The sequence below is a fragment of the Mandrillus leucophaeus genome, unplaced genomic scaffold, assembly GCF_000951045.1.
Source record: "Mandrillus leucophaeus isolate KB7577 unplaced genomic scaffold, Mleu.le_1.0 Scaffold262, whole genome shotgun sequence".
Taxonomy (NCBI): domain Eukaryota; kingdom Metazoa; phylum Chordata; class Mammalia; order Primates; family Cercopithecidae; genus Mandrillus; species Mandrillus leucophaeus.
In genome coordinates, this window is record NW_012102721.1 from 4,085,237 (window position 1) to 4,094,871 (window position 9,635).

The 9,635-nt window shown below is 53.2% G+C and overlaps 1 protein-coding gene across 1 annotated transcript in view; it reads right to left on the reverse strand.

Moving 5' to 3' along the window:
* Positions 1-204: 204 nt before the first annotated feature.
* TMPRSS2 (transmembrane protease, serine 2) overlaps positions 205-9,635 on the reverse strand; it is a 56,109-nt gene continuing 46,678 nt past the window's right edge. Inside the window, exons 9-14 of the mRNA XM_011984191.1 lie at positions 8,972-9,143; positions 7,424-7,599; positions 6,265-6,360; positions 4,028-4,170; positions 3,371-3,523; positions 205-1,799 (exon numbers count right to left, since the gene is read on the reverse strand). Coding sequence (XP_011839581.1) covers positions 1,770-1,799; positions 3,371-3,523; positions 4,028-4,170; positions 6,265-6,360; positions 7,424-7,599; positions 8,972-9,143 — 770 coding nt within the window. The 3' untranslated portion in view covers positions 205-1,769. The remainder of the gene's footprint in view (positions 1,800-3,370; positions 3,524-4,027; positions 4,171-6,264; positions 6,361-7,423; positions 7,600-8,971; positions 9,144-9,635) is intronic.

The window sequence follows — 9,635 nt, forward strand, 5'->3', positions numbered from 1 at the left end:
GCAACAGACTAACAGAATAATAATGAGTCATTTGAGGGACCTCTCCAACAGGACAGGCTTCAGGAACTGAGGGCACCAACCAGAGGAGCGCCAAGACCGACCTTGCCTCACCTTGGTCCTCTGACCAGCAGCCTCAACATCACCCCCTTACAAGGAAATGGAGGCTTGTCCTACTCACCAGGCAGAACTTCAAAGATGCAGTAATTACTTTGAAAAAAATTGCATAATTTATTTGCATGATATTCATTTTCACAATTGAACTTTACAGTTTAAAAAAGATACAAAAAAGACAAATGGTTGCTCACATAAATAAAAAGGGGCAATAAAGAAGGAAGACGTTTTCACCATTATAACACCTTTTAGGATGTGTCTTGGGGAGCAGGCACCTTATAGTGCCACCTGTTTCCAAGGTGCCTGGGAATGCTGCTCTCTACAGAGGCACGTGCACAGACAGATCCTGCAAATGGGATTGCATGACCTTCCATTTCAAGGTTAAGTCCTAGCAGTAGAATCATTCATTTCATTCTTGCAAACCAGCCTGCTTGGCCAAGAGGCAGAACCATGCTAGAGTAGTGCTCATGGTTATGGCACTTGGTAATACAAGAGGGACCCTTCCCCTGGTTGGAAACCCACGGCATTGGAAGGAACCACAGAGAGTCCAAAACAAAACACATCTTTCTCTTCTTCACCGCCACCATGGGCACTTTCCTTCAGCACATTCATTTATAGACCATAAAGTCAGAAGCCAATCATTTTGTCAAAGTATCTCAAATAGGCCACCACTCAAACTTGGCAAAAAGATGATAGTTTCAAAGAGTTAAATGTAGGTGGACTACTTGGAGACATCAAATGCTAAGATTCCAGGAGCATTGAGGTAGCAATGTGTAGAAACATAACTTGGAAACAGTGTACCTAAAACTGAGCATCCTTGATTTCCCCCATGGACCTCAATTTCCAGTGACTAGTAGGCCTGAAGAGGCCAATGTGGTGCCAGACTTGGCCCCCTGCCAGGACCAAGGGGCATGTGTAATCTCCAGGGTGCTGGCAGCAGGGTCGGGGAGGATAAGGAGGAAGGCTGAGTCTCCCTCCCAGGAGCCCCACCCAATGTGCAGGTGGAGACCTGCACCAGGAGTGCTCAGGGCAAGTGCCTGTGCAATTGCTTCCCTTGCACCAAGGGTACTGTCTACATTCTCACCCTGTAAAAACAAAAATGTTTCTGTTGCCCTTACAAGTGACTACCACGTCACCACCCATGAAGGGCTGGTCCCTTTATTTCCAGCCACCATCCGGGGCTGCTAAGGCACTAAGAACCAATCATCAAAAACCCCCTGTGGAGAACTAGGCTGGGGACACTACCCAAGTGGCCCCAGAGGGCAGCCGCTGCAGGTGCCACCTGGCTGTCTCCCTTTCCACGTCTCTCCTTTTCCATCTCAAGCCGTCCAGCAGCTGAGAGGCAGCAGCTCCATGCTCATCCGAAAGTGGCCCCTGGAAAGGACTCAAAAGGAAGATCTCAATGGGGCAGCCTCCACCCCTCCTTCACACTTGACCGCCAGTGTCCACAACCAGCCGGTCATCACCCCTTGTGGACAAGGGGTTAAGGAGAACAGGCTGGGCAGTGGAGCCACTGCAGACTACACAGAATGGCAGAGAGTGCCAAAGCCAGGCAAGTTCACTGTTTAATAAAAATGAAGTGACCTCTGAATCATCTGTAAGAGTAAATCACGCACGGGGAAGCAAAACCAGCCGCTTTGTTTTCTCGTAGAACGACGTCAAGGACAAAGACCATGAAGATTAGTCATCTGCCTGTTCAAATAGGAAAAAAAAAAGTATTATTAAGACAAACAAAGGTGGAAAATAGTTTTTTTCCTCTAGGTTCACATGAAGCACTTAGAAACCAAATAAGCAAGGCTTAATAGCACAAAGGATCATTTTTCTCTCCAGCATGGAGGTCAGAGTTAGGCTGAGCATGGCGGGGCAGGAGCTCCTGGAGGAGCAGGCAGCATATGTGCAGGCCAGCCCGAAGGACATCTCTTCAGCAGAGTCTGGGCTTCCCCCAGCTGCTCTCCTGCCACACAGCCCTTCCCTCCCCGCACAGCCACACGGACCCACCTGCAGCCGCCAAACATACCCGGCTCATTTGCTAGCTCCATCCTGGCGTGAGTCCGCCCCTCAGCCTGGCTGACCGTCCCAGCCCTGCCAGCTTCCCTCCTGCCCTGCCTCCCCTGGGGTCCTCTGTTTCCAGCACTGGGCCCTGTGCCAGGCGAGGCTAAGCTGGGCCCCATGGTCACGGGAAGGCCCTGAGTCCTGCGTCTCATCTGAAGGAGACACAGGTCGGGCCTTAGCGGGAAATGCCCCCTGGTTCTGCTCCTCCTTCAACAGACTGGGCATATGGGAGACTTGAGAGGACACAGAATAGAGCATTTTCTTCCACTAGTAGCCCAGCCCTGGAAAGCGTAGCAATGTGAGAAAACTACAGGTCTGAGGCCCTGGAGATGAGAAGATCTGGTTCTCAACCTCTATCCGGGCAATGCCCAAGGCCAGGGCTCTGCTAAACAGAGACGTCCATGAGGTTCACAGGGAACCCCTGCGACCTTCCCTCGTGCTTGAGTCTGGGGCATCAGAGAACCCTGGCTGCTCCTGCACTTCCTAACCTTGGGGGCTGCCCAGGGGCCACTCCATAGCCCCAGAAAAGGATGGGCATAGTCGGTTCTTCCCTCTGTTCTCTATAAATCAAAAGCTTCATGTGAGGCCAGGCGCGGTGGTTCACGCCTGTAATCCTATCACTTTGGGAGGCAGAGGTGGGCGGATCACCTGAGGTCAGGGCTTCGAGACCAGCCTGGCCAACATGGAGAAACCCCATCTCTACTAAAAATACAAAAAGTAGCTGGGCGTGGTGGCGGGTGCCTGTAATCCCAGCTACTCGGGAGGCTGAGGCAGGAGAATCACTTGAACCCAGGAGGCAAAGGTTGCAGTGAGTTGAAATCGTGCCACTGCACTCCAGCCTGGGCGACAGAGTGAGACTCCATCTAAAAAAAAAAAAAAAAAAAGGTTGGTGCGAGGTGGCCTGGGTGGAATAACTGAGTCAGCTGAGCCAGAACTAAGTGTGGTCAGCAGAGCACGAAAGAGTACACAAGCCGAGCCCCAGCGCTTTTCATCCAAGCACCAGGGGAAATATGCAAGTGAAGTCAGTGAGAGGCAATGAGCAATGGGTGGACACCAGGGGGACGGGGCTGTGGCTGGAGTAAGCGGGGTTTGTTTCATGCTGACCAGTGGTCAGCAGTCAGCTTCCGGCAGTAGAACCATGCCTAACAGATGTCTGGCTTTGGCTTGAGGAATCAGAGAATAGTCAGAAGGAGGACAGGATAGTTACCCTCATTTGTCGATAAATCCAGTCCGTGAAGACGGTCACATTCCCGTACACTCCTGGTCTGTTAGCTTGGGCACATCCAGATCCCCAGCTTGTATCCCCGATCAGCCACCAGACATCATTCTTCAAAGTGACCAGAGGCCCTCCACTGTCACCCTGGGGGACACGGCAAGGTACAGAGAGCAGAAAAATCACAATCCACTGCACACCACTGACCAGGCCTAGAGGAGGTGGGGGTGTGTGTTGCGGTGTGAGTTACGAGTGACTGTGTGGGCTCCAAGTCTCCACCATCAAAGGGTGACGGTCACAGAGATGTAACCCCCAAAGAGACAGCCCCCACCCTGAATTTTAATCTGTACAAGCTGATAGTTACCAAATAAATTGCTGTTCATAATTTAAAATAGTCTAAATACTTGTTTCTGTTCCACTGGCACTTTTACCAAATACCAGTTTTTCAGAGGGCGCGTGTGATTTGCTGTTTGTACTTGCTTCTGCCACCAGAAGTGTTCACACTGTTTGTGGCCATCACTTCCCATGACTGCCCCGAGCTGGCTCCATGTCACTGCGGAGGCTCTGCTGACCCCAAGAATCCCCTCTCTCTCATGAGGGGTTCCGTAGGATCTGGTAAGGGTCAAAGGTAGAATAAACATGTTGAATTACCTGGCAAGAATCAACGGTCCCCTGCAGGAAGCCGGCACAGATCATGGCTGGTGTGATCAGGCCGTCGTAGACGTATTTCCTGTTGCATCTCCGCGGCTCAATGAGAGGCACCATGGCAGCGTTCAGCACGTCTGAGGTCTTCCCTAAGGACAGGGAGACTTGTTGAGCTCCCAGTGTTGCCAGCAGCTCTCACAGGGAGAGCACACTTCCCTCCCTGAGACCTGCACACACACTACACAGATGGTCACAGCTCTCTCTCCAGCCCTGCCCCCGTCAGCTCATCCTAGCACCAAGCCCTCTCCTGGGAAACCTGGATTCTCCTTACAACTGGCAGTGCCTGTGCTGAGTGCAGCTCTGGAGTTCAGCTTCAGGGAAAGAACTTCCCAGTTCTGAAACCACAGGGCTCTATCAGTGCCGTGGAATCCCCCTCTTATTCACCAAATGCTTGGTTCTGCCGAACCAATTTCCCGCTCCTCACTGAACACTACCCAGGACACAGGCTCCCGTTTCCCCTCTGGCACGCACACACCCTTCTGGAGCACACACAACCCTCCCTAAGCCGCCTGCTTCTTGGCTCCCCTGCACATGAGAGCTTCTCAAGACACGGCCTGCACTTGCTATCTCTGCATTTCCCACTCTCGCTTCGCCTCCCCTTGGGTATCTTCTGGGCACCGTGGGCTTAATGTGCAAAACCAGAACCCTCCATCACACCTTCTCCCACCCCAAATTCTCACCAACCAATATTCCCTGGCTTGGAAGATGGCATCACCCGCCACCCTGGGACTTCAGTCACAGAGCAGAAAGCCATCGTCCCTGACTTCTCACTCTCTCTCCCACAGACGTGCAACCCATCAGCAAGTCTGGTGGCTCTAGCCCAGATGTACCCTCATCTCTCCACAACCATCCCCACACTCTGCTATGAGCTGCCTTCCTGTCTCAGGGAACCACAGCAATGGACTCGTCACCATGATCCTCATCTCCATCTATGCATCCCCACTCCCCACACAGCTGCCAGATCATGGCACTCCCTGGCTCACGATCTCGCTACCTCAAGCAGACGAGAAGCTGGTGTCTTCACCATAATCCACAAGGACCTGTGCAACCTGGCCCCAGCCCACCTCCTTGGCCCCTTGACCACACCTTAAGATACATGCAGTAGCCTTTTTGATGTGTACACATTTCTGCCATTTGAGTCTCAGCTCAAATGCCACCTCTTCCGAGAAGGCTTCCCTGACCACCCCTTCAAAGTAGCCGAGACCTTGCTCCCCACCCTCAGATATTTGGAAGCACCTCGCTCAGTTGTTTGTCTTCTGTCTGACCACACCTGCCCCCCGCCCCCGGCCCCCACATCCACAAGAGAGGTAAAGCTCCTGACAGCAGAGGTGTTTGTCTTACTCTGTTCACTTCTACATTCCCGGCACCTGAGTAGCACTCAGCCCGCACTAGGTGCAGGTGTGCACACATATTTGTCGCTATTCGCTTCATCTTGGATTCCATGAGGCCTTTTGCCCAGCTTGTGGCTCCACTGCAGTAAGTTTCTGCTGATGAGGAGCCAGGATGCCCCCCACTACCTTCCCTGATGCTCCCCCCAAATCACCCAACCTTTGTACTTTTCCCCTTGTTTGAACGGATTTGCTGTCTGTATGGCCTAGACGCTTTTGAGAAGGATGTAAACAATATGTAAAATGAACCTTTGTGCCTGCCACTAAGCTCTTCCAACCCTCCATAAAAATGAAGCAGCCAGGCTCCCTTCATTTGAAAGACTGTCAGAGAGAAATGCAGACTGCAACTGAAGGGGGCCGAGAGAGCCTCTCTCTGTGGTTATCAGGGCAGAGGACAGGTTTAGATGTGGCCACCACAGGTCCAGGATGCCCGTCCTCACCAAGCCCCTGTCACTCAGCCATGGAGGCCTTGGTGGGATCTCCAGGGCAGCTCCAAGCTCACAATGGGTGCAACACAGGAGATCCTGCACCTCTAAACTCGTATGACCCAGATACTTCAAAAGCCATTCCACATGCTGCTCCGTGTGATCGTAATAAGAACACAGTGTATTAGGTAGACTGGGCAGGATTTCTCCCATTTAGCAGATGGAGAAACTGAGGCACAAGGACTGGGAGAATCACCCAAAGTCATCCAATCACTGAGTAGTAGAACTGGGATTAAAACCTGGACCTCCCACTTCCGAACCCAATGCTCCATCTGTGGGCCCTGCAGTCCTACATGCCCAGGAGCCTCACCTTTCTCCTGGGTGGCCCCCCACCCAGAAATCCAGCAGTGCTGTTCCGGCTCCAGCATCATGCCTGGGTTGGGCAGACATACTGGTTTCACCAACTCTGTTTTAAGAAGAGAAAACACAGTGAGCCAGGCTGGTATCACCCAAGGCCTCGGGCTATGTCTCCACCTGGCCTTCCCACATGCAGGCTGCTGGGCCTGGCACCCCGGCCACCCTGCCCAGAGGACCCTGCATCCCAACAAGTCCCGCATTCTCACTTTCTCCCCCTGCCAGACCCCTCCTTCTGGCAGGCAAGAAGTGATGCTACTTATAAGTAGAATTATTTGCTAACTCTGCTATAAGAGGAATTATTTGCTAGCTCTGCTTCCAAAATTACACACTTCAGGTGACCAAGAGGGGAAAGACACACAGGAGGCAACAGCCAAAAAGCCGATGGAGTCAGCTTTCGCCCCAGAGGCACCACGCCGTTGCTCATGTGTTCACTCTTCTATATGTGAACCATTTCCCAGTGTGAATACAGACATGTTGTAGGGAGGGCTGAGGTTTTGCTTCTTCTCTATCCACATGGGCCTAGAACATTCCAGACCATTGGATGGACCAGAGTGGGACCGAATAAGAGGCTAAGAGAAAGCATGTTTGTCCTGAATTAAGCAACTTGGTTTTAGAATGTATCTTTAAAAATCAAGGATCTTTACACATCTCAATAGTAGTTCTCAACTAGAAGTGACTTTGCCTCAAAGGGGATGTTTGGCAATGTCAGCAGACAACACTGGTTGTCACAACTTGGGAGCTACTGGCCTCCAGTGGGTAGAGGCTGGGGACGCTGCTAAACATCCTACAAGGCACAAGAGAGCCCCAGAACAGAGAACCACCTCAGATGTCAAGAGTGCTGCAGTGGGAAAGCCCTGTTCTAGCCTTTTCCACCCCTGGCTTGAATCATCACCACTCAGTACAGTACAGAACAGATGTGGTGGCTGCTGCCTCCCCCAAAATGCGGCAGGTGCTCTTAGCCTCTGTGAGCCTCTCCCACTGGCCACCCACTGCACACCACCCTCGCTCAACGCAAATGCCTCCCTTCCATTTGGCACAGCACAAGTGTCATTTCCAATCAACATCTCCTTAAGATTCTGCCAACTTGCTTGCCAAGCCTGAGCCACGTGTACCATTGAAAGTCAGAGGCGTATGCAGCTTCATCAGCGCAATGTCATTGTTCTTGGTCTTGGAGTCATAATTTGGATGAGAAATCACTTTTTCTACTCGGTGTCCTTTTTCATAGAACATGGAAGATTGTCTCAAAGTCCCCGCAAATGCCGTCCATTGCCACGGACTGTTAAGAGGTCTGGGAGAGAAGAAGGACTCAGTATCTCAGAGCCACAAACACGGAGCTCTTGGTGGATGAACTTCCAACATCAGAAGCTGGAGGCAAGACACCCAGAGTGGGATGATTCACCAAAAACCTCACAGGGAGACAGTGGAGGAGGGGCTTGGCCTCCCCTTCTCCCCCACACTCCCTCCACTCCGACTCCCCGCCTCAGCCCCCGACATCATCCCTCTTTCTGGCTCTTGTGCCACCTTCAAGGAATCTGCAGCACCCACCATGGGGCCGACATCCCTCCCTGGGGTTTCAAGGCCATTTCTAGCAGGACTGGCCCTTATTTTCCTTTGTATGCCAAAGCATTTCCTGGCACATAGTAGGTGCTTAATAAATGGGTACTGATGAACAGACTTGAAGTCCAATATCAATCAAACCATTTCCTTTATCCAGGTGTTTCCCTCTTAAGATAATCCCAGCTCCTAGTGGACCCAGAGCATTCGGGAGTATGAAGAGGGGGAGAGAAGCGCACACCCTTGGGTAACAGCCCTTGAGAGAAACCCAGCTCCTAGAGGGCCCAGAGCACGCGGGGGTGTGAAGATGGGCAGAGAAGGGCGCACCCTTGGGTAACAGCCCTTGCTTCCTTGACCTTCATAACAGCCCGAGAGGAGAAGGGCATGCCCATCTTATAGCTGCATGCACCATGGGTCAGAGACGTTGAGTGAATCATCTAAGGCCACGCAGCCAAAAAGGGCTGGGCCAAGAGTCAAACCCAGTTCAGCCTCTCTCTAAGGCAGAAAAATACATCCGCCGAGTAAGGCCTCCTCCAAAGCAGCATGTGACCAAAAGCACTATGTGTTTAAGAAAAAGGGGAGGGGTTGGTAGCTTCCATAAATGCTAACACTGTCACAGCTAGCCTCACCCCTACCTAACCCTTTGCATGAGCAATGCTGTGGCCAAGAACACTTAACCCCAGGGACCTTCCAGCAGGGCAGCCTGAGGCCCCTGAGCCTGTCTGAGTGTGTCCTCTCCTGGGACTAGTGTCCTGGAGAGAGGAGACCTCAGGGGGCGGGGGTTTCACTCAAGGGCAGGACAGAGCTCAGAGGACAGTGGCTGGAAGGAATGCTGGTCATGGTGACATCGTGGAGAATGTTCCACCTGCACCCTGTGTCCCGCGTGCAGGGGACACTCAGTGCATACGTGCTGAAGGACGACACAGCCATGCACTGCCCGGCATGACTGCACCTGGTGCCCCACAAGCCTAGGAAGCAGGCGCAACACTCTCCCCATTTAAATACAAGGACGCCCAGGCTGCAAGGGTTGAGACCCTGCTCAAGGTCACAGGGTGACTAGAGGCCAGCCCAGAGACCCCACCCAGCCCGCGCCGCCCCTGGCATACTTTTCCACACAGTGAGCAGCTGTCACGATCCACTCGGGGGTGATGATGGAGCCTCCGCACACATGGATGTTCTGGACGTGCAGACTGACCTGCCAGGGCCAGGCCCCCGGGAGCGCGTTCTGGCCGCCCACGATCCTGCTCTGGCGGCTTAAGTTTGAGCGGACCCCACAAGCTGAGGAAGGCAAACAGGAGGCCAGTGGGGTGAGATCAGCAGAAGCCGCCCAGCCACCCAGCGCCCTCCCCTTCCGAGGGTCTCCCAGGCTGCAAGGACAGGGCAGATGGCACCGGCACCACTGCTGGGGGCCGACTCAGGGGGCTCCTGGGGGGCTCCTCTTGCTTGGAGAAGGGAGGACGCCCCTTCAGCCCACCCAGACCCAGGAAGCACCATATGGCTGAACACTCCTGTGAGCCCATGGGGTCTCCTGGGAGCCAGGTCGGGGTGTTCTGGATAACAAGGCCCTGGGGACTCCTTGAGTCTTGGAGGGACTGACACCACTCAAGGGCCCCAGATTCTCACACAAAGAAAAGGAAGATGGGAGGGGCAGGCTGGGAGTGAGGGGGTGAGGAAACGAGGGGGTGAGTGAGATGGTGAAGGGGTGAGTGAGTGAGGAGGTGAGGGGGTGGGTGAGGAGGTGAGGGGGTGAGTGAGGAGGTGAGGGGGTGA